Source organism: Haematobia irritans, chromosome 1 (assembly GCF_050003625.1).
Source record: "Haematobia irritans isolate KBUSLIRL chromosome 1, ASM5000362v1, whole genome shotgun sequence".
In the NCBI taxonomy this organism is placed as follows: Eukaryota; Metazoa; Arthropoda; class Insecta; order Diptera; family Muscidae; genus Haematobia; species Haematobia irritans.
Window position 1 is genome coordinate 2,152,098 of NC_134397.1, and position 25,409 is coordinate 2,177,506.

General features: G+C 32.7%; 3 protein-coding genes across 3 annotated transcripts; 1 reads left to right on the plus strand and 2 right to left on the minus strand.

Annotated features, from left to right (window-relative positions):
* Positions 1-22: 22 nt before the first annotated feature.
* On the minus strand, positions 23-12,512 carry LOC142219992 (organic cation transporter protein). Its single transcript, XM_075288830.1, has 5 exons — positions 12,136-12,512; positions 11,945-12,030; positions 1,583-1,963; positions 1,268-1,509; positions 23-1,214 (listed from the first exon to the last, which is right to left on the minus strand). The coding sequence occupies exons 2-5, from the start codon at positions 11,985-11,987 to the stop codon at positions 225-227; spliced, it is 1,656 nt and encodes a 551-aa protein (XP_075144945.1). The 5' UTR covers positions 11,988-12,030; positions 12,136-12,512; the 3' UTR covers positions 23-224.
* A 4,856-nt stretch (positions 12,513-17,368) lies between these two features.
* On the plus strand, positions 17,369-19,362 carry LOC142219994 (uncharacterized). The gene is made up of 3 exons (XM_075288833.1): positions 17,369-17,621; positions 17,683-17,973; positions 19,115-19,362. Exons 1-3 carry the CDS (start codon positions 17,454-17,456, stop codon positions 19,262-19,264), a joined length of 609 nt encoding a protein of 202 aa, XP_075144948.1. The 5' UTR covers positions 17,369-17,453; the 3' UTR covers positions 19,265-19,362.
* On the minus strand, positions 19,256-20,180 carry mtSSB (mitochondrial single stranded DNA-binding protein). The gene is made up of 4 exons (XM_075288834.1): positions 20,024-20,180; positions 19,876-19,963; positions 19,707-19,815; positions 19,256-19,642 (listed from the first exon to the last, which is right to left on the minus strand). The coding sequence occupies exons 1-4, from the start codon at positions 20,054-20,056 to the stop codon at positions 19,423-19,425; spliced, it is 450 nt and encodes a 149-aa protein (XP_075144949.1). The 5' UTR covers positions 20,057-20,180; the 3' UTR covers positions 19,256-19,422.
* Positions 20,181-25,409: the final 5,229 nt, after the last annotated feature.

Below are 25,409 nucleotides of genomic sequence, written 5' to 3' on the forward strand. Positions count from 1 at the left end.
ATTAAGGAAAAAAACTAGAATATTTTAATTAAAGTGTTTTTATTGTTACTCATTATCTTCTATGAAATATATTCTATCTCAATGTACATTACTGACAACAACAAAAAAGGATAAAAACAAAACAAAAAAAGAAGGAATATACATGCGTTGGAATGTAATTTTCTTTTTCGGAACACACATTGTGAGCATTGCAACTAAGTTATAAGAAGATTTTCTTTCTAAATTCATTTTCTTTCCATAGTTCTCAGTGGAACCATCTGTTCAGGATCCTCCTGGAAGATGCTATTTCTGTTTGGCTTTCTTCCTGCACATTGATTAAACCAGGTATCACCCTTGCCAAAGTTTTCACCATCCTCTATGGATTCCGGCATTGGTTGATTCATTGTTTCTGGTAAGAACATTACCCAAAAGCCTGAAAGTAGGGCTATTATTCCGAAAACTACAGCTGGAATCTTGGGATCGAATGAGTCCAGTAACGTTATGAGGGGTGTTAGGGCACCGGATAAACGAGCACACATCGAACCCAGGCCCATAGCTGAATTTCTTACAACCGTTGGGAAAAGTTCAGCCGAATAATTATAGATAACGGCAAAGGACCCCGCAATGAACAGTTTTCCCATCATTACAATAGTTGTGGAAATGGTGGTGCCCTGAACAATGAAGGCAGCCACAATACAACAAACACCACCAGCAAGCATAAGGGTACTGGTAATGGGGCGTCTGCCTAAACGATCCAAGACCAAAACAATTGTAATGTAACTGGGGAACTCAACAAGGCCCATGATGAACAAAATCAAGAATGGATTTCCGTATAGTTTTCCAGCACTCAATGAGAGGCCATAGTACACCAATGAGTTGGCAAACCAGCAAAGGCAAACGTTCAGGGTTTTCATTCGAAGATTTGGAGTTTTAAAGAGATCGCTTAAGCCAGCACTGGTCTTTTCTTCTGTAGCACGTTGGGCTTTAGCTTTTTGCATATAATATTCCTTGTCAACGGGAATACCAGATCCATTTATTCTTAAGCCTTTGGCGACAATGTCGACAGCTTCACCAGCTCGACCTTGCATCCATAACCAGCGGGGAGATTCATCCAGGATCCACCAATGGGCCAAGAACAAGGCAGCATGGAGACCATAAACAACTTGGAGGATTTGTCGATCTTTGATTAAGGCTCCCCAGCCTGCCACTAACATAATGCCACCAGCGAAAACAGCCTAAAAGAATTAGTTATAGTAAAATCAATTAACATTTTTTCAGCGGTTTTTACCTGGAATGTTATGCCGCAAGCTGTACGCTTACTCGGTCCTACTAATTCCATAGTTAATACAAAACCACAAATATACGATCCGGCTGAACCAAAAATACCCAAAAAGAAACGAGCAGCCATAAAGGAAAAATATTCGGGAATGAATGCCACACCAACACCAATGATCAATTGTAGCAAAGCAGACCAACAGAAGACAGTTTTGCGTCCCACTTTATCAGCTAGGCCACCCAACGTAACAGCACCTGTCGAAAGAAAAATTCAAAGGCACCACTTAAATTTGTGAATATGATATATAAAAATCAACTCTCCGCCCACCTGTGAAAACACCCAACATAAACACGGTCTGCACAATACTTCCCATCCAGCGTCGATCACATACGAAATTCCAATCAATGGTTCTGGATGTTTCGTAGTAAGTTCTATCGTAAACATATGACTCACAGGGAACCTTGGTCATATTTTCACCATACATATGACATGAATCTAGTTCACCATTTTCCTTAACTGGTATAGCATCCAATATTGATGACGAATTCCAAGGTACGTATGAATAACTACTGTTGTCTACGCCTTCAATAAAACATCGGTGTTCGGGAACAGCCTGCACGGTAACCAAAGAAAGCATATGCAGACCAGCTGTTAGAGCCGAAAGAACCTGAAGGAAGAATTGGAATGCCTGATAGCGACCAAATTCACCTGTGAATATAAAAAAAAGACAATTTTGACATTAGCTAGGTTTTAGGTTAGGTGGCAGTCCGATATATCAGGCTCACTTAGACTATTCAGTCCATTGTGATACCACATTGGTGAACTTCTCTCTTATCACTGAGTTCTGCCCGATTCCATGTTAAGCTCAATGACAAGGGACCTCCTTTTTATAGCCGAGTCCGTACGGCGTTTCACATTGCAGTGAAACCACTTAAAGAAGCTTTGAAACCCTCAGAAATGTCACCAACATTACTGAGGTGGGATAATCCACCGCTGAAAAACTATTTGGTGTTCGGTCGAAGCAGGACTCGAACCCACGACCTTGTGTGTGCAAGGTGGGCATGCAATCCATTGCACAACGGTTAGCTATGCTATAACCAAGCCATAATGTTTATTATGGTTATGGGCCATCTTTAATTTCGTATTTCAGTGTTAAAATATCACTCAAAAACAAAAACTAATTGAATTTGTACTTTAAATCATTATCTTGCATATTACATTGTAATTTGGCAAGAAAAGGAGTATTTGAATTATTTTTCTAATTTTGATTTTCATCTGGGAAATACGAACATAGTACTGGCCTTATAATAACAGGTAAATAAAACCTAAATAATATTTTCCGATATCAATCTCTAGCACTGAGATCGTTATAATGATTGAAAATATCCATATTATATACATTATATAGGTACTCATTTTGTAATGTTTTTTATTAAATTTTGTATACATAATCCATTATCATTCCAATGAATTAACGATCGCAAATAAGTTGTGAAAATTTATCACAAATTGTTAGAAATTTTAATGGAAGCCTAAGGGTATCATAAAATAATCGAGCTGACCAATGAAAATGAAATCTTACAAAATAGTTTTGAACATATAATGCATAAATGAGAGTTTTATGTGTCTTCTAATTGTTTTGTTCAATTAATTTGCACCACTACTCTTCCAGTCGTCTTTAATATTGGTTTATGGCATTTTTACATGTCGTTATTGGTAATTTTCCTGATTGTAATTTTGTGTTAATTTAAACTTCTCTTTTACAACCTCAAATTATTGACCCGAAGGCACGTATTTGCCACAAATTTGTGATTAGAAATAAACTCAAAGTGTTTTAATCTTTTCAGACATGTTCTTATTTCACATTCCCAATAAGACGCATATGACTAAACAATCTTAATTCGTAGTTAATAGTGGATGTTTCCTACACTCACAGAAATTTGTTAGTAGACACGTTATCTGTTAAAACAGCGGAAAGTTTGCAGAAAAATGGAAGCAGTCACTGTTTGCTGAAATAGCCAATCTTGTCTGATATTTTCTCCACTGGTTTCTACAAAAACGTGTGTTAATTTGGCTGATACGAGGGAAGTTCGCCACAATGAATTGATTTTTCGAATTGGGCCTGAAATAACGAGCTGCAACGTAATCTAGTTTGTGCCTTAAAACTATAATCAAATTCACAAAAGATTAAATATGACTGTTACAGAAAAAAACTGTTAGAATAACGTCTATTAATCCGTTGACAGCCGTTGTGTTTTGCTATTGGTGGTTTTTTAATGAGTGATCTATACGTATTGTAAAAAACATCTTAAACAAAAATGTTTGCTTTAGAATTTTTGTATGCAATCCATAGTGCATGTCCATAGCCAACAGCTCGGCTGTATTACTTTATTCTAACATAAAATATTTTGGGCATAAAAAATTTACAAGAAGTATGTGAAACATAGTGAGTACATGTGATTTATATTAATTTAATATTATTGTCATATTTTCTTTTTATTTGACCAAAAAGGTAATTACAATAAAATTCAGTTGCGATATTTAAAACACATTCAATGACTCAATGATGCGAACATTTGTGCAATATGTTGCACTTATCTATTAAATTTTTAGAGCGGCCGTTTTCTACTAAATGATAAGCCAAATATAAGACATTATCTATTCAGAAAAAAAAAACTTATTTGCAAATGCATGTATCAGCTATAACGAAACCTTCAAAGAAAAAATAATTAAAATAAAAATCAAAGATTTGGTAGATAAAAGGATACTTCAAATATGTATTAACATTCATTGCAGTGTCTCTTGTGGCAAAGAAAACAAATTAATTAAAAACCATACGTGCGTTTTTTCATTATAACGTTCTTGAAATAAAAGTGAAGAGCCAATATAGGGAGCCAATATAACATATAATAACAGTGAGATTATTATTATTTATGGATTTATGATTGTTTTTCATACCATTCAAATGGCCATGGATATCATGCTTCGTTGCCTAACTAGCATGTGAATATAGAAAATCAAATAAACTGACTTTCAATTGAATAATACCGAATTTTATATACCCTGCATTAAGAATCTTGGCCATTTGAAAGTAGTTTATCACGGAGTCTTTGATTTGATACAATTCGGCCTTAAGAATCAAAGATTAGAACATGGAAATTCTAACAATAATCAGGTCACTATAAAAATGCAAGAGAAAATAGCAATCACAGAGTTAAGAATATTTGATGGATGTGATGTGTTGGGTTAGGTTAGGTTAGGTGGCCGCCCGATGTATCAGGCTCACTTACACCATTCAGTCCATTATGATACCACAGTGGTGAACTTCTTTCTCTCTTATCACTGAGTGCTGCCCTATTCTATGTTAAGGGTCCCCTTTTTACAGCCGAGTCCGAACGGCGTTCCACATTGCAGTGAAACCACTTAGAGAAGCTTTGAAACACTCAGAAATGTCACTAGCATTACTGAGGTGAGATAATCCACCGCTGAAAAACTTTTTGGTGTTCGATCGAAATTGGGTTTGAACCCACGACCCTGTATATGCAAGGCGGGCATGCTAACCATTGTACCAAAAAATTAATTGATGATATTAATTTTTGTGATTGATTTTTGTTTTAATTAAAAAATTTGTTGAACCATTAAATTTTTAATTGAATATTTTTTAAAACTCAATTAAGACTTTAATTGGAAAAATTTTCGTGAAGTTTTTTTTTCTGTGTACTGGGGTTTTAACCATGAGGTGTACAATAACCATTGAAGCTATACATTTGTACATGAGATTGGTGTTATTAATTACCCTCTGTGTGCAAAAAGGTAATACCAACCAATATACCACAATGATTCTGGATTATTTCAGGGAATAACTAGAAGGTCTTTATCGCCAAGAATCAATTTTGTCTATGAGACTCAACAGTCTAAGCAAACCAGTATCCAATAGATGACCATGAGTTTTGTTGTAAATTATTACATTATTATTTACTCTCAAAGTAGCATATTTCCTCCACCTTACAAACAATTACATTTGCACATACACACCAGTCATCATGTTGATAACCAACATTGAACTTCAGAATACTATCAGAAACAAAATACATAGTTTCTCTGCGATAATACATCCAATGTACCTCATAGTGATAATGGCTATGTTGTTTTATTTACTCATTCATAAATTCGGTGAACTTTCAAGGTGTTTACATGTGTCGTGATAAGTTTATATCAACGACAACAATTCCATGCAAAACAAGAGGAGGCATGTACATATGTAAGCTATTTATGAACAATTATTGGCTTCTTAATTTTTTTATTTCCTTTAACAATAAAGAAAAGGAAACAAAGATGATCGAACAGGCAGGTGTAGTAAAACGACAATGTGATAGATTGTCATTTTTATTAAGTAGTACAATGCTTATGGTTTACAAAGTAAAAGATGTATTCACATTTCCTGATCTTTATATAAATATAATCCCTATAGTCATTAATAGCCTTTTGCATCCTTTATTTATTTTTTCGAAACAAATATGGTCAATTTCATATAATGCACTCATAGAAACAAACATCATACAATGCCCGTTCGTTAGGCAATCATGAAATCTAAAACACCGGTTGAATTAATTTTGAAGACTTTTTGCAATGATGTGGATCCGTTTAAATGTTTTTGTTTAAAATTAAAAAAAAAAATATTTAAGCTATTTCCATTTTGAATCTACTAAAGTTGTTATTTTTTTATTATTTTCATTGTCTTCTCAATGCTTATGTCTGCCTACAAGCTGATGTTTATTACGGTTAGGACAATAAAATAAAATCGACCACAAATTAATAACTTAAAAATGGTTTTTAAATTATTTTGTAACTAAGCATGAACGATTTGTTGTCCAATAATCACCATTCAAGGTTAAATTCCAATAAGGCTACAATTTCATATAAATTAAAGAACCAGAACCATATCATCCATCCATTGTGGGGAATATTCAGTTATGAGTTGGCACTTTCTATTTGGACTCCTAGTATTCACTGATATTTCACATTCCTTACGAAGAGATATGAAGATTTAATGAATGAAATCGAGTCTTATCACATTCAGCGCCTTGTTGAAAATCTTGGGCGCCAATAAATAAACATTTAGAGACACTTATTCAAATGTGTACATAGACGAATTGTTTGGCAAATCCGCAAATGTATTTAAATCAATTATTTGTCATACACATAGTTGTTCAAATTGAATTCAATTGAAAAGTTTCCCTCCATTCAATTCAATTTATCTGCTAAAATAGGCCAGAAGTTGATTTAGTCTGTGCTCAATTGGAAATATATAAGACAAGTTGTCAGTAACGTCGATTATTAATTATAGCACTTCCAATATGTATTTATTGTCTATACATACAATCAACACTAACGTATATTATAAACAAAACCATTACATTGTGGATTTTAATGAAGAAAACCTACATACATAGTCCAGATTTTTATATGCGGAATAGAAAATATGGTAGCTAACAAAAACAAATGATAGATATCTTTGTTTTCATTTTTACTTTATTTACTCCCATTTTCAAGAAGTTGCGTTAGATCAAGTTTAGCCAAACGACATTTAAATCGTAGAACGGATATATCTGTAATCTTGTCTATATACTCACATATCAGTTGAAACTTTACAGACAAAAAATTGTCTTAAAATTAAGCTGCAACCAAAATATCGTCAATTTACTTTTTGTTAACTGGCCATTTCTAAACACTGATGTTTGTATGCTATTCTTTAACATAAAATATTATTTAGTTTGCTAATGAGAGTTGTTACATGGATTTATGTAAAACGTATTTAGCTTTCGCCTTCGTTTTACCATTTTTATAACATACTGGGTGTTATGAGGTCCAATGGAAAGACGGTTGCTTTAACTCACGCCTAATGAAAATCATAAATATCATAAATCCGCAAGTAAGAGGCCGAAGGAAAACTCCTCAATCGAAAGTTTTTGTCTTCATAAAGAGAACATTTCAAGTATTTAGTGCATCAAAAACAGTAATGTCCTAGGCAGGCAAAGACTTTTTGTCCTTGAACTACCGATATACGCATATAAGGTAGAAAGACCTGCATTTCAGGACAAAATTCTTTAAAATAAAGACAATTCAATTACAAGAAAGAATTTTCTTAGGTGTAGATCTTGTGGGGCGATGACTAATTGTGAGTCTTATATGCCCCCACTGACATCATCTTTTCATATAACTACAATTCCTTAAATTTATTTTTTTTCGGTTTGCATTGAAACTACTTTTTCATACACTCAAAAGAAAAAAGTCAGTAATAATAACAAAAAAGTTAAGTAAGCTCGTCATCTAAAACATCAAACATACTAATGATGCTACAGTAAACAAAACAGCTTTGATTCCAGCCGAATATTCAGCCAATAATTTTTGAGAAAATGTTACCTTTTGGATTTTGGTGGTTTTTTTCAATTTTAACATAGGATGAAAGATACACCAAACAAATTGTTAGTAGAAATAGCTGAAAGCAGTCATTGTTTGCTGAAGTAACAAACATTGTCTGCTATTTTTAAGCTCGATTACACTTTTTTAATAAATAAGTTAAACTTGGGTTTATCGTAACACAATAAAGACAATATATTAAGAATGTATCTTGTATTTTCCAAATATATTATTGAATATTTAACAAATTATGTCGTAACTGCAAACCAAATGTTTGCAGATCTAATTTAGAAATCGCGAAATTAATTGTTCCTGCTGTTAACAAGTCCCTGTTCCCGTTTGTCTCCGTTACTGTTGTTTCCTGCTCCTTTTTTCCTGTCTGTTATCTTGCTCCTAATCATTAACTATGTGCTTCAATAACCGCCTTTGCTGGTTTACATCGTCTCTGTTCCTGTCCACCCAACTATTTGTTCCTGCTGTTAACAAGTCCCTGTTCCTGTTTGTCTTCGTTGCTGCTAATTCCTGCTCTTTTTCTCCTGTTGTTATCTTGTTCCTGATCATTAACTATATGCTTCAACATCTCTTTCTTCACAATTAAATATTTTACTGTTATATATACATTATATTTATCCTTGTTCATTTTTCCTACACTTTGCACGATTTTATTACCACCTACTTTTGTTTTATTTATTTAATCCTTTTTATTTTTGTATTATTTTATAGTTTCATACTTATTATTTCTTTTTTCTTAAATTATATAAACGTGTATATTATTATTTGTCTCTAATTTTAAAGTTTTTTTCTCTCTATTATTAGTATTGTATTTTATATTATATTAATCTATGATTTATGTTATTGCTGTACTGTACTGTTTATAATTAAACCGGCTGGTATAATATAGACTAAATAAATAAAAAAAATACAACTTTTAAGAATCACTTTATACAGAAAAACATTTGTTTGATTCAGTCGCGAAATTAATTGATCAAATTAATCAATCCAATTAACAATCAAATAATTAATTAGAAATAAAAAATATACTTGATTAAAAAATTAATTGAAAAATATAATTTTTTTTAATTTTGGCATTCAAAGAATTAATCTAAACAAATCTAAAACATTTATTGTTATATTTGTTTATTTAAAGCCGATAGCTTTAAGCACTATCAACTTCTTTTATTTATTGTAATTTTTATTTATAATAAATATGCAAATAAATAATATTTATGTGTAATTATTTTCCGTTTAGATGAAATAATTTTCTTGAAATTTTACAAGAGATGACCGGCCAAATTTCAAACTATTTTTTTTTAAATATTTTATTTAATTTAATTAAAATATTAATAGGGATAATTAATATTTTATTTAAAACTTAAAATGTTCAATCATTTATTTATATTAAAACGCCAGGTTGTAATCAACTTTTTAAATGGAAATATTTTGATGACATTTTTTTTCTGAGTAGAAGCTTTAAGAGTGCTGGGATATATAAAAAAATCTATATTTTAGGTAACATTTCAAATAGTTGAGGTGAAAAACTGCCTAGCGTATTTTCGCCATATCTCCATACTCATCAAAAATTTAGTTTTAGTAATTAAGTCCATTTAATTAGTATCTTGCCTTCCAACAATTTCCTTAATATAAAATAAGCATAAATTTCATCAAAAATTCCTAGAATATCATTAAATCGTTTGATTGTACAAATAGTAATTAATAAAATATATGCACTGAAAAAACAGTGAACCCACCAGGAAGAAAAATTTCGGTTAATTTTAGAAAATTTTGAATATTTTTAGAAAATTTTAACTAAACAGTATAACAAACGCTGGCATCACGCCGATGTCATAAAAATAAGTAAATATTTTTCGACAAATTCAAGAAAATTTATTAGACATAATTAAGTTTTTTCACTTGTTAAAGAAAATTTTGTAGTTTGAAGGAAAAAATTGGAGTTCAAAATTGCAAGAATGTCTTTAGTGAAATACGAAGTTCATGATGAACGCATTTGTAGTAAAATTTACAAATTTAAAGAAATATTGAACTATTTTGTGGAAGACACGAATTTAGTTAATCTTTATCCTTCATTTGTGTATATTTTTTTTCCTCGGTTTTAGTTAATTTAATTAACGTACACAAAAAAAATATTAGAGTAGAGGAAACTTTCTCCAAACATAATAATTCCATGAACTAAACGAAAGTTAAATTGGCTTTAGTGAAATATAGAGTTCGCTTTTTTTTTGAGTGTGTTATTACGTTCATTTAATGCTTTAGGGGCGACGATATGCTTAAAATTATGGATTAATTTAAAGGTTCATTAGCGTAGTTAAAATCATGTCGTTTCAAACTTTCTAATACCGTTATTTCCTCCTGCTTTAGTTTATATAAAAAGTGAGAAAATGAACCAAATAATTTTTTTAAATTAAATTCACATAAATTAAAAGCTGTTCATTTGTCTATTATTAAAACAGCTTTTAATTAATTCTCTAACTCATAGAAGCGTGGCCTCTTGCATGTACTTGAGATCATACAATACATAGATCCTATCGCAATATGGAATGAATTTATTACTCTCATTTGTACGCAAATACAGATGTATTTGACCTTATATTATCATAATTTGTTGATCAAAATTTTTTGTTCTGTTAATTTGGGAATAATTTCATTTGGCAAATTTGTGTAGTGTCTCGAGGCTTAGAGTATGGATGAAAAAATTATTAAATTTTCCAAATGGAGCTGTACACATAAAGACGTTATAAATGAGCATGACATGAAAATATTGCAAATTACTCATCTATCAGCACTTTTTTTTTGTTGATACAAACAAATATCGCTAGTTTCCTCTATGTATGTATTTATTGTCCCTCTGATGACAGATTAATAATAAAAACTGCTGTTTAAATTTGAAATCACTAATCAACACAAGTAGGAATATGCTATGAATAAAATGAAACTTTTTATGCGAATTCTATGGTTTTGGCATACTAATGTCATACCAAATAATTAGCACCTTCAATTTAGTTTAATTATCAATTCAACTGTAAAGAGTCAACTTTTCACTATGTAATATTTGCTATTCCTATGATAATCAGATAAATTCTAAGGAGACACACTTTCAATCACATGAGAAAACTCTAGCTCTAGTGTCATAATTATCATTAAGGGTACATAGAGTAGACAGTAAATAAATCTGAAAATATGAGAAAATCTGCTGATAAGGGAAAAGCGTCAATATCTATAAAAGTTTGCAGTTTATCAGCATCAAAATAATTTCTAAATGGCTTTAACCCCCTTATCTTGTCGTGTGACATGTCTGTAACATACAATAATCAGTTAATGTTAAGTGTCTATACTCAGTCAAATGAAAAAAGTTTGAATGAATCAACGACGAGCGTTGGGGCAATGATTAGAATGTCCGCCTGGTATGCTCTCCAAAAAGTTGACGTGAATCCAAATATTGTGGACTTCATTTAAGAACTTTCTATTGAATTTCAGCCCACGGCTCCTTTAAAACAAATATATTTTTAAGGAGCAACCTAACTATTTTAAAATCATGGTTTGCAATACACCAAAAAAAAAATTGTTAGTATACTCAGCTAGAAGTCTGAGAAAAATGAGAAAGCACTCAATGTTTGCTGAAATACCAGATATTGTCTGCTATTATTGAAACTCAATTACTTTAAAACATGGTCTAGTTTGGAAGAAACAAACACAATAGAAAAATTATTTTTATAATATGGCTTTATTTAGGAGCTAATATTTCTATTATTGGAATATATAAAAAAAAAAACTATTTCTGAATTTTGAAAATACTTTGGGTAACATTTTAGAACCTAAAACTAATCCTTTACGAATAATTGTTGTCCGTTATTATAAAAGTATAACACCATTTAATATTTTTAGCAGACATTTTTCTATGAGTGTTAAAGATTTGATTTCAAAATTCCCAAGTCCTAATATTTTACGAACTATTCAGCAATATTTTTCTCAGTGTATGCATCTAAAACTAACATCTAAACTCTGAGGAGCATTGCAACTTTGTCATTTTCAAATCGCAACAGACAATTATAATTGGGATAAACTTATAAGTGGGCTGTTAAACACACACAATTGTCGCAGTGATAAGAGAAGTTGGCGCATATCAACAGACTTTTTGCAGCCAAATCATGATAAGAAATAGGGCTTTACAGGCATTTGCCATTTGCTGCCGTTTGCTAACCAGATAAGCGAAACATTTTGTAATCAATTGTAGCATTCGTATATCAAGCTTACCTAATTTTCCCATTAAATCTTCCAATACGTAATCCACAGCCATTTTGATTTAGTTTCGACTCTCTGTTTTTGGATTTATTTGAAGGCTTGATTGTAGGTAGGTGGAATATGATTTTAATTAATATTTTTTCGTTATTATATTTAAATTTAATTTTAGCTGTATTTATTTTTCAAAAAAAATCACTCATTACTGGATCTGCATGTATGTGATGGCTGATGCGATTGGATTAAACTTTAGAAATAATATTTCGCGCGCGAACCCGTTCTGTTTTTTTTTTTTTTGTAATAGCAGAGCAACAAGGAATCTCGCTTGTACGCCCGGACGAATGCAATTCAAATGGTTTTGTATTAATGTGTTTATCCCATTCAAATCAATGGATTGAAATGTATCTTGTCAACTTGTTGTTCTTGTTGTTATTGTGTTTTTTAAATGCGAATTGAACGTTGACGTTCAAATTCGCCTTTTTAGCCCAAATCTTTTGGGTTTTTAACAACAAAACCACGACGACAGCCGTCTTGTGTGCGGACGCTAACGCACTTATAATACAACTAAATATCGAACGGGTCGCTGGAAGTTGCTGACTGTTGGGGGATCTTCTAAAAGCGAGCGAAATAAACAATATCTTGGAACGTACGTGTTCGTTTATTCGATTTTCGCTCAATTTGCGATCAGTCTCCCATTTGTTGTGACGGCATGGTGCTTTGTTTTTCCCCATTCTCTTTGTGCCAATGATAGAAAGAAAGAAGTGTTAACATTACAATTAGCAAATGGCCAGAGCTAGATGTGTGTGGCAGGCACATAGGGACACCCAGTAGATTTACTCTCAAGCACATATACTCCAACGAATTCAGTTTCGGATGGCGCTCATCACGTTCCACTCTTCATAGCATAGGACAGAGATAATAATGTCAATTAAACTGGTTTCATTCCAGTGTGGGAATGTGCAAATATGACAAGAGTGCAAAAATCCCACTTCATTAAAGTTTTGATTTGAAACAAAAACCAAACCGTAGAACGATAGCATTGACTATTGTTTGGAGGGACGCATGCGGATGAAAATAAATCAAATATCTCCCAAAATTTCCAAAATGTAACCTTCCATATGTAACGATTCGCTGCCGAAACAAGTACTCCAAAATTCTTGATTATAAAGCATAGACGTCAATGATTCTAGTTTTCAATGTAAGTTCGTTGTAAACAAAAAAAAAAAAAACTGGTCAAGAGACTAAGCAAACAGGAATTAATCAGCGTTTGCTACTCAAGTTACTTATGTATACTTTATTATAAAACTTTATGCCTGTGACCTTCAACGATTTTTAGAATTTGTTGAGATTTTTTGGTTGTGATGTACACTCAAAACAAAAAAGAACAGAAAAAAACATTGGCTTCGATCCAAAGACTATGAGTAGAACTAGAAGGAATGCCAATTGTTTGGTCGAAGTCGAATTTATACTCGATCATAATTTTGAAGATCGAAACCGAAATCGAAAACCCCATCCTGTGAATTTGAATGAATACACAGAAAAACCAAAATTTTTCGATTCAATTACTTAATTAATAGATCCAATTAATTTTTAATTGAAATGCCTTACAGAAATGATAGTATCAATCACCACAGTCAATTCAAAAATTATTTGATAATATTAATTTCTGTGATTGATTTTTTTATTTAATTAAAAACACTTTTGAATCAATTGAAATTTTAATTGAATATTTTTGAAAATTCAATTAAATGTTTAATTGGAAATATTTTGGTGTTCGTTCTTTTCTGTGTGGGCCCTGATGCAGATTTCTTTATAATTTAAAAGCAGAATTAAACAACATAAAAATCTTTGAAATTTGATCTTAATAAGTTATAACTGTTTCTTAAACTTGACCGTTTTGCATTAGCATATTGTTCTCTCAAAAGCACGATTTTTCTGGTGATGAAGGTTGTAGCTGAATGTCAGCAGATATGAAGACATACTAAATCTTCTTTGAATTTTATATATGGTCACATCTTGAGTGGTTGTACTGGAATTATAGTTCGATTTGGTACAGTGGCAGCCCACTTAGATAATATGATGCCATTTTTTTTTATCTATGTAGGATGCGTGTTCAAGACTACGTGGTACAAATGCATGTGAGAAGTACCTTTGCACATGGAAATAATATGCTTATTTATTACTGTCTTTTATGGTGTTATGTAGTCCAAACTGTGCTAATAATTGTTTTGATGGTTTCTTGAAGCTAGTCTAAATTTTAGAGTCACAAACATTCCCACTATAATTTTGTTGATAGTATCAACTTGATACTCAGTACCACAGTAAATTAGTGTGTGGTATAAAAGGGTACTAAAATTTTGCTTTGTTGTTTGTCATTCAATCTGGATTCTGCACTCTGCTATCCCAAGAGACTTATGTCGCCTTGTACAATCACATTTATTTTTAAAAATTGAAGAGCATATTTTTAGGAGAAATTAATTCATATAGATATAAATAAAAGCTCTTTCAATACGCAATTATAGATATCCACAATTTTTGCCAATTGAATTAAAGCAACATCCTTACAGAATGTATTACCTTATTTTGAGTCTTAAAATTAAATTTGTTCTGTATTTTTGCGGAATGTCATGAAATATTTTCCTTCTAGACTCGATATTTTTCAAAACAATATTTTTTGAAGTAAATTCTTATCGTTTACTACGATTATTTGTACTCTCCCCATAATTCTTCAGTTTTGAAATCTAGTTTTCTCACGCACAGTCACGAGTTTTGTTGTTAAATATTTTACTGATTATTAGAAAACCCTTTAAAATAATGACGCAATTATACATTTGCCTCATGGATTTCAATCGCAAACAGTTGTTCGCAATGATAACCCCAGGTTACATTTTCGCGATATAGGCTTGATTATTTGTGGCAAACGGAAACCGAATACTGTCATCTAATTTGAATGTCAACACTTGACAAATAACATTTTTACAGAATCGGGCATAGAAATAATAATAGGAAATTGGTAGAAATTGTCTACACTCAAAGAAATTTGTTAGTAGAGGCATAGCATACAAGTCTGAAAAAACAGCAAGAAGTCTATTGAAATGTGAAAAAGCAGTCACTGTTTGCTGAAATAGCAATAATTACCTGTTATTATTTAAGCTCAATTACAATATACCATGTTTAGTCTGGCTGAAATAAACTAAAAATATAAACTAGGGAGCTTCGTAGCACAATAAACACAATATATTAATTATATCTCTTCTATTAGCCTAAAAATCTGAATATTTATCAAAGTAAAGCATAACAGCAAACAAAAACAAAAATATTTGCTTATCATATTTAGTAGGTTTTAAGCATATACTAACAATTATAGTGGGTTTTCTAATTTGTTGTTAACTAAACCCTGAAATACATATAAGAGCATACACCACAAAGTTTAAAACATGACTGCTGAAATATCTAATATTTGCTATAGATAATGAATCATTTCCGTGTGGTATTAAATGATCAAATTTATTCCGTGTTTGAAAGAAAACCATTGTATCGTAAAATATTCTAACACACCGTAGCAGACAATGTTTGTTATTTCATCAAATAGTGATGGATTTCCCCCTTTTCCGCAGATATTTTTTTTATTTTAGCAGGCTTTTCTGCTGTATTTGCTAACAAATTTCTTTGGGGATAGTTGTTGGTCTGGATTATGTGAATGTTTCTGCTATTTTAGAGATAAACCTTTCTGTCGTGCCAAAAAAAATAGATATACCAAATTCATATTTGAGAAAATAAATTTTGCAAAAGCGTTTATATTCTTTCGTACCTAGCGGCCCGGTCTGAATCATTTTCTTTTGTCTTTCATAATTTTCTCATTCCCAAAAAGAGAATGTCACTTTACCTATCCAAATTCAAATCAAAATGTCTGATCTTAGGCTTAGGCTCTTTTCTTCCTGCTGTAATAATTTATTTAGTTAGTTTTTAAAACGATTGATGGTATAAAGGGTGATACGGTCAAAATTTGGTCAAGGGAAAACGCGTGTAAATCGGTGAAATCGTTTAATTAAAAATCAAATTAAATTTCTTTTTCAAGTTTAATTAGTATAAAATTCAGGAAAAATATTCAGTTAGGCTTTCGCTTTTCCAACTCCGAATTGCCGGGCCTCACGCTTGACACCTGCCATCAGATTTTGTACAGCCACCTTGTCCACCTTCTTCGCCGCAGAAAGCCAGTTTGCCTTGAACTGCTGCTCGTCCTTAGCAGTATTTTTGGTCTTCTTTAGGTTCCGCTTGACAATAGCCCAGTATTTCTCAATTGGGCGGAGCTCTGGCGTGTTGGGAGGGTTCTTGTCCTTGGGAACCACCTGCACGTTGTTGGCGGCGTACCACTCCATGACTTTTTACCATAATGGCAAGATGCCAAATCCGGCCAAAACAGTACGGAACAACCTTGTTTCTTCAGGAAAGGCTTTTCAAGTCACAGGTACAGATGCCTTGCCAAACCAGATATTTCTTTGCGAACTTTGACAGTTTTATGTGCTTGAAATATCTGCTACCTTTCCCCTTCCTTTTGCCGTATAAAACTCCTGTCCCGGAAGCTGCTTGTAGTCGGCTTTGACGTAGGTTTCGTCGTCCATTACCACGCAGTCAAACTTCGTCAGCATCGTCGTGTACAGCCTCCGGGATCGCGCTTTGGCCGTCGTATTTTGTTTATCATCGCGATTTGGAGTCACTACCTTCTTGTAAGTCGATAGTCCGGCTCGTTTTCTGGCTCGATGCACGGTTGTAGACATACACCCAGCTTATTTGCGGCATCTCGGAGAGAGAGGTTAGGGTTTCGCTTGAAACTACCGGCAACTCTCTTTGTCGTCTCAGCGGCTTCCGGTTTTCGATTTCCCCCGATCCAGACTTCCTAGCTGTCGACAAACGTTCCTCAAACACTTTAATGTAACGGTTGATTTGGCAACTTTTAGCGATTTTGCCAACTTTGCGTGCGAGTAGCTCGGATTTTCGCGATGCGCGAGCAAAATTTTGAAACGCTGCTCTTCTTGCTTGGACGGCATTTTGACAACTGAAGAGTGAATTCCAAAATCAAAATAGGAGCAACATTCTACACACACACACCTTCAAAATGAGGGGTGTTCAGGTTTTTTAAATGCAAAATTAAAAGAAATACGTCAAGTTTATATTGACCAAATTTTGACCGTATCACCCTTTACTGTAATTCAACTAGTACATATTTTTTTTTTAAAACAATAGTTGAGAAAATTCCCTTACACAAACAAGTACAATAAAATCCAAATTCCAAAATGGAAATCTGCGTTTGCTTTTGAAGGCAGAATCTATAGTCATTGCATACATTTGTCACTTCGTCTAAAACAACTCTTTATTACAACAAATATGAAAGCCTAAAATACTTGTTCATGTATGACATTAGTTGGTCACATTTGCCAAAAATCAAAATTTTCAGTTATTTTAAACAAAAATAAATACTCCAAATTTACGAAACTTTGAAAAATTCTAAATTATATCTTCCAATATGTTTGTATCGAAGCCATCCGATGTTCACAATCATATGACTTTCTTTCAACTCGATATTTTAATAGAATGTTTATTACGCGAGACTTATTCAATGCACCAGGAATTTTTCACTAAATCTCAATATTTAAACGAGAATATCTTGAAATGTACTCAAAATGAATATCAAGTAGGATATGAAATGTTGTATTTATAAATTAAAATGGTAAGACACAAGCCTCATCTTCTAGATAAGCCATTTATTTGAAGCCATAGATACATTGCAATTCGATATAAAAGTTTTGGAAATGGATTTAGAGTGCATTGGATGTGATTTAATGTCATGTGTGAAACTAATTGATAAAGTTGTCACTCCACAATATGGCTATTGCTGTTTTAGCCGCGGCGGTGTGTGGCAACGAGAAATTTTTATGCGATTAATAGAAGAAACAGACTTCAAGATGTGGGATCTTCAAACACCTGTGTCGGAAATAGATGAAATACTTAGATTTACTGGGATTGGACGAAGTTCGTATATTATTGTAAGTAACTATTAGATATTTGTACCATCCCCCTCCCTGTTTGGATATACGAATTTGCTCAGCTGAAATGTTGTGAACCCCATATTACCAAATGACCACAATATATGCATAGCACTAAATTTTGTCATTACCCAGCAAAAACTAGGTAACCACATCTCATTACAAGGAGTAAAGCTGTCATTACACATTGCATTACATTGCGGTGAGTTATAATGACTAACTTGCAATGACAATAATAAATACTTCTCGGTAATTTTCGAATTGATATTCTCAAAATGTAATGCATTTGGTTGTAAATAACTTAATAAAATAGAATAAATGATGGTACCATTAGGTATAATTATAATTGAGCATTTACTTAAAAAAACTCAAAAAGAATATGTTATGTAACGGTAATTCTGAAGATTTTTCTGTAAGGAATATTCTTCACGAATATTTCATAATAATTGTGTTTTAAATTAATGACATTACCATTCTATGTTTTAAATAAATGCTTTATTATACCTCATTCACATTACACTTTCAAAATCGACTTCACTAGATTTCAACTGTCATTTGCCTTATAAAAGAGAATATATAAATTCCACTTTTAGTAGATTTCGAACATAATGTGAATCTAACTCCCTTAAACAACAACATTTATTTCTATTTTAACTGTGAAATTAATTTGCCTGTAATCTTATTTAGATGATTTGCTAAATTTTTGTTTATTTCTAAAATATTCGTTTCTATTCAAGTAATGTTCATATTCCAGCATTACTCGCCATATTTTGATCCATTGTAATCGGCTAGAGAAGTTAATATTTTCGAGATTTGATTGCCTGAGACAATAAGTGGCTATTTTGCAAACTTTGGTATATCTACGAATGCAATCACTTACATATTAGGTGATTATATGCTTTAAAAGCACTAATTATTTCATGGCCAAAGGTATGCCTAGGGAGAAGTACTTTCCTTCTAGGACATGCGTATGTAAAGGTAATCCGGAGCGATGCCAATTAATAAGTGGTTATTAATTTTTAAATAGGCTTACCTAAAAGATGTGACTTTTTGCTGGGTAGAGATCGAATTCATGTATCGCTAAATGATTGGCAATTGTTCCCCCCATCACATTAGATAACAAATTTGTTAATTTTTCCAGATATTTCAAATTTTGAACAGTCACATTGAAACACTTAGCCATACGGAAAAGAATTTGGATATAATACTGGATAAATTGATTCTAATATCGCATAATTTAGGTTTGACTCTAAATCGTTCGAAAAAAGGTAAACCAGCAGTGTGTAGTTAATGTATTAAATGATATTGTATTGTCTCTTAGCTTTCTAATACATACCCAGCATGTAATGTAAATATTAGTTTATAAAATAGTATGACATTTTACATGTATGTTTGATGAACTTTAAATGTGAATGGCTCTTACAGCTAAACAATAACAAATGTAGAGACTTAGGCAGTCTCTCGGAAGAAGATTACATCATCAGCTATTATACTGGTGCTGGGTCTTTGAGCACCCTGTTGATCGGTAATTTCGCCATATGTAATTTTCCCCTGTATCATGGTTCTTTGGCCCTTCTTAAGGTATTGCATCACAGATTCGCGTAGATTTGGCTTGAATACAACAATGCGATGCCAGTCAGTACGTTGGGCCCAATCTCCATTTTCATATCTGATTATACATGCAATAGAAAGTATTAATATGATGCAATCAGTAATAAATCATTAATACCTACTTGTAGTTTGTGTGAGTGGCAACCGAGAATGTTACAACGGGATGTTCATTATTACCCCGAAGTTGTGGATCAGCTCCAACTCGTCCCAAAAGTGTGACAGTGTTGATAGCTAAAAGAAAAACTTAAATCAGCAAAAGTAAACAACTAATAAAATTGTAAATTTATATACTTTTTTCAGTACGTGCTGGTGGTTCATTAGCAAATTGCCGGCTAAATGCATTTAAAGCTCCGCGGTTGCTGCATAACAATGGCCTTAACTATAATTTGTAAACAAATATATATATCAAAGTCATTTCATCAATCAGCGACATAAATACCATAATTTTAGTTTGTTTCAATAATGAAGCCATAATTAAGTTCTAAATGCAATTTTCAAATATTTATATTAAAAATCAACTGGAGGTGAACACGCGCTGTTCCTTGATTTGGCCAGCTGAGCGTTTAGAATAATTTTATCGATTAAAGTTTGTGTTGGAAATCGATAACAACAATTGACTTAAATCGATTAATATATTTTCTACTCCAATAACGAATTACTCACAACGTATTGGATTTAACGCAGAAAACAACGTTTGGTAATGGTGGAATGGCAGAATAACAATTTATAAACTAGAAATTTGTTAATTGTGCAAAGTTAGGTGGGTAAAGCGGACCTTAGACGGTCGGATAAACACTCCGACAGAGGTTCGTCTATTTGTTGTGTGTTCGTTCAAGTTTTGCCCTTACATTGCACGAACAAATGTGATGACAACATGAAAAAATAAGAAGAAGCATAAACAAACAATGAAATTGTACGAAGATTTATGGGTGAATGGGTGAAAAGATTTCAAAGTAAAAAGTAAATTGTATTGCATTATATCTTATATCTCTTTTTTTACATTCCTCCGAATTCCTTCCTAATTGGAGGTTGAGATGAATATAAAATAATTCGGCGACAAATAAAGAATAAAAGTGCACATTGTTATTGATGTAAGTACATGGGTTTGAAATGGTGTGCACTGTTGGAAATTCACCTTTTGCAAGCTCAATGGACGATTTCGGCTGACGTTCAAATGGAAAATAATTTTTGGTGGATTAGAAATTTTGAATTTATTCGATCTTTCTTTTATGCAATAGAAAATAATTAATCAAGCTTGAGATCGTTTTTTTGGATGTATTGGTTTCTTTCTTTTTCAATATTTCGCAATTACATTGAATTGCTTCATCAGGAGTCGATGTATGCAAAACACTCAAGTGTAACACAACAACAACACATAAAGCTTAAAACTAGAGTAGTATCACTACGCACTGATGGTGGATGTCAACGTCAATTCTATCACTTTACAATTGTCTGCCGTCTTAAAACTTTTCGCCAGTAGAAGCCTTCATTTTTCACTATTCTTACAAGGTAGTCCAGAAGCGTTATGTTGTCACGGAATGGTACGGTAATTGGTTGATTACAATCTCTTGGATATCGATCTAGCATGTGCACTTTATATATATGGTTCTTTGCCAATCTCCCGAACTCGACTATGACTAATGTTTGTTTAACTTTTATTGGAGTTGCATTAGTCCTAAAGGTAGAATTACATACCGTGCGTTCAATGCGTCCGATGAAATTTCTCTTTGAAATCAAAAGCTCGAATAGTCTGCCGCAAACAGAAAAAAAATCAACTCTTCCATCAACGCACGGATTGACGCATGGTGTGTAATTCAACCTTAAATATTCAAAATATGTTGATTATATGTAAATTTACTACAAATTAGCAACAATTCGAACTAAAACTAATATATTTAACAGGTTGGCTGATAAGTCCCCGGTCTGACACATAGATGTCGTCGCTAGTATTAAATGCATATTATTTTTATATAGTACCAACTTTCAAATGATTCGTGTCAAAATTTGACGTCTGTAAGTCAATTTGTTTGTGAGATAGAGCGTCTTTTGTGAAGCAACTTTTGTTATTGTGAAAACAAAAAAAAAAAATGAAAAAAAAAGGAATTTCGTGTTTTGATAAAATACTGTTTTCTGAAGGGAAAAAATACGGTGTAAGAAAAAAACTTGGCTTGATAATGAGTTTCCGGACTCTGCCCCAGGGAAATCAACAATAATTGATTGATATGCAAAATTCAAGCGTGGTGAAATGAGCACGAAGGACGGTGAACGCTCGAAAGAGGTGGTTACCGACGAAAACATCAAAAAAATCCACAAAATGATTTTGAATGACCGTAGTTGGAGTTGAAGTTGATCGAGATAGCAGAGGCCTTAAAGATATCAAAGGAACGTGTTGGTCATATCATACATCAATATTTGGATACGCGGAAGCTCTGTGTAAAATGGGTGCCGCGCGAGCTCACATTTGACCAAAAACAACAACGTGTTGATGATTCTGAGCGGTGTTTGCAGCTGTTAACTCGTAATACACCCGAGTTTTTCCGTCGACATGTGACAATGGATGAAACATGGCTCCATCACTACACTCCTGAGTCCAATCGACAGTCGGCTGAGTGGACAGCGACCGGTGAACTATCTCCGAAGCATGGAAAGACTCAAAAGACCGCTGGCAAAGTAATGGCCTCTTTTTTTTGGGATGCGCATGGAATAATTTTTATCGATTATCTTGAGAAGGGAAAAACCATCAACAGTGACTATTATATGGCCTTATTGGAGCGTTTGAAGGTCGAAATCGAGGCAAAACGGCCCCATATGAAGAAGAAAAAAGTGTTGTTCCACCAAGACAACGCACAGTGCCACAAGTCATTGAGAACGATGGCAAAAATTCATGAATTTGGCTTCGAATTGCTTCCCCACCCACCGTATTCTCCAGATCTGGCCCCCAGGACTTTTTCTTGTTCTCAGACCTCAAAAGGATGTTCGCAGGGAAAAAATTTGGCTGCAATGAAGAGGTGATCGCCAAACTGAGGTCTATTTCGAGGCAAAACCGAAGGAGTACTACCAAAATGGTATCAAAAAATTGGAAGGTCGTTATAATTGTTGTATCGTTCTTGAAGGGAACTATGTTGAATAATAAAAACGAATTTTGAAAAAAAAAAAAAATTGTTTTTCCTTGTTAGACCGGGGACTTATCAGCCAACCTGTTACTATTCCTATATGGCGAAAACAATGTAAACAACAAGTGAAAAATGATTTACGATTGCACTTTACCAATCGAAAAAATTGTCGATCAAAAAAAACTCGATATGGACTCCCGTGATCCGAAAAATTTAGATTTCGATCAAAAGTTCTCGATATCGAATGCCGTGATTAGCCCCCAGATCATTTAACTCAATTGATACGCATTGTCTGTTTCATCTAGATTTGGTTTAGGTTTAACAGAAATATTTGTTGTTGTAATTTATAATTTTGATTGTTTTAGAGAAAGTAGTGATTTTCAACTCGACAATCGAACATAGTACCGGCCTAAAGGTGGATATTGAGTTCGAGTTTAGCCGCTGAAATCGTAATTTTTTCACGATTACTTTTCTTTAATGATCCATTTTAAGGAATACAAGAAATAATGATATTTGCCACAAATATGTATAATTTTATGCCATTTTTACTGATTTAGTTTTCACTATAGCGGCAAAACTCGAACTTAGCACTCACCTTTACTCAGGAAACGCTTTTAAGAATTTTGATTGTGCTAGGTATATTTTTGTACACTAATTCTTTTAAGTGACTTCTTAAAAATATCAATGCATCCAAATTTTTATCAGATAAACACGTTCTTGTCATATTGACGAAGCTTTTATTATTGCTTTTTATTTTATGTGGCACGAATTCTATTTAACATGAACTCATTGTTCAAAGGAGGACCTAATGTTTTATTTCGATTTTTGATGAAATTGTGCTTTTTATAGTATACCTCATGTATAATAATAACCCAATGTGTGCTATAAATGTTTGTTAACTCTTGTGCACTCCTTGGATAAGTGCGTGTTAATCGTGTTTTTAAATATAGCGGATTATGGAAATATTTTATTATTATTATCTTCTAAAAACGTACATTTCGTCCCTGTAATGGATAAATAAAAGTTTCAGATAAATATCCAATAACTAAAGGAATAAAAATTACGTTGTAAAATCAAAGTTGGGTCAAATTGACCCAAGGAGTGCACAAGGGTTAACTCAATATGTCGGATATGAAACCTAAGGACCGTTTGCATTGAATGAAGACTCACATTTATTAATAAACAATCCTAAACAGCCACAAATTTAACAAATTTGGATTAATTTTTGGTAATCCGAAAAATCCCGCGATTCAAAATAAAAAGTCACGGGATTCGGGACGGGATTTATCCCGAGTGACAGTCCTAGTAGCCATCTTTAAATTTAAGCCTTTAACCTTGAGAATATGTTTGCGTGTCCTATACGTTACTATAGACCATTAATAAGGAATTAAAATGCAAAATACATCGATTTTATAGATAAGTTCATCGATAAAACGATGATTTGTTATCGATTTTACAAAAACTATGATTTAACTTGAAATAATCTACCTTTAAAATATGTAAATAAAAGCATATGTGCATTTAAGACAAACACCATAATTCTGTCAGAGCCCGCCATAAAAGAAAATATAGATTTTTTAGAAATTTTAAACAAAAAACATCTTAATGATTAAATTAACGCTCAGTTAACAAAAACTAAATTGAAGATATATTTATTTTATTTATTTATTCTCCTTACGAATAAATAAAATAAATACATATGTATATTTGTTTTTCGTTTTAATTTTAACTGAACAATTTTGAGCAGTTAAGCTCCCAACCGACGTAATATAGGCCGCATTACAAATACATACCCAATATATGGTTTAAAATTGCTTAGCCAACCTCATACACATTACACTTTCAAAATCCACTTTAACTAGATTTCAACTGTCATTTGCCTTATAAAAAAAAAAGGATTTCAAATCCACTTTTAGTAGATTTCGAGCCTAATGTGAATGAGCTATAAGAAAATTCAGTTTTTTTTGTCAAAAATCTTTCAATTAACTAGCATTTGGAGATAAAAGTTTTTAAGTAACATTTCGCTTCTACGATTTTCCCTATTTTTCCGTTTCCGTACCAAATTTTGTAAGTTTTTGGCTTTCCTTTCAGTTACAACTAATAACACGAGTAAAGTAACGTAAAACAATTTATAGTTGCATACTTTCAGGCGTAAACGTGGCAGGAGAGAGAAAAGTGGTCAAAAACATCGTGTCCGACATGTAAACTTTTATTTGCAGAGCCACCGATCATATGTATAATCTTGGTGGGATTAGAGATCCAAATTTACAAAAAATATCATGTATATCAAATGCTTTACTTTAAAAATGGCACAAAATTACAAAGAGATAGCACAAAAATGTAAGTTAGGTATAGTGGCAGCTATATTTCAGGATCACTTAGGCTATGTACATTTTGAAAACATTTTTTTACATCGTACACTCACAAAAAGTTTACTTGGATCCAAAGATTTTGACCTTCCTTTAAAGATTTTAGGTTAGGTGGCAGCTCGATGTATCTGGCTCACCTAGACTATCCATTCACATTGGTGAACTTCTCTCTTATCACTGAGTGCTGCCCGATTCCATGTTAAGCTCAATGACAAGGGACCTCCTTTTATAGCTGAGTCCTAAGGGCGTTCCACATTGCAACCACTTAGAGAAGCTTTGAAACTCTCAGAAATGTCACCAGCATTACTGAGAGGGGATAATCCACCACTGAAACAATTTTTTG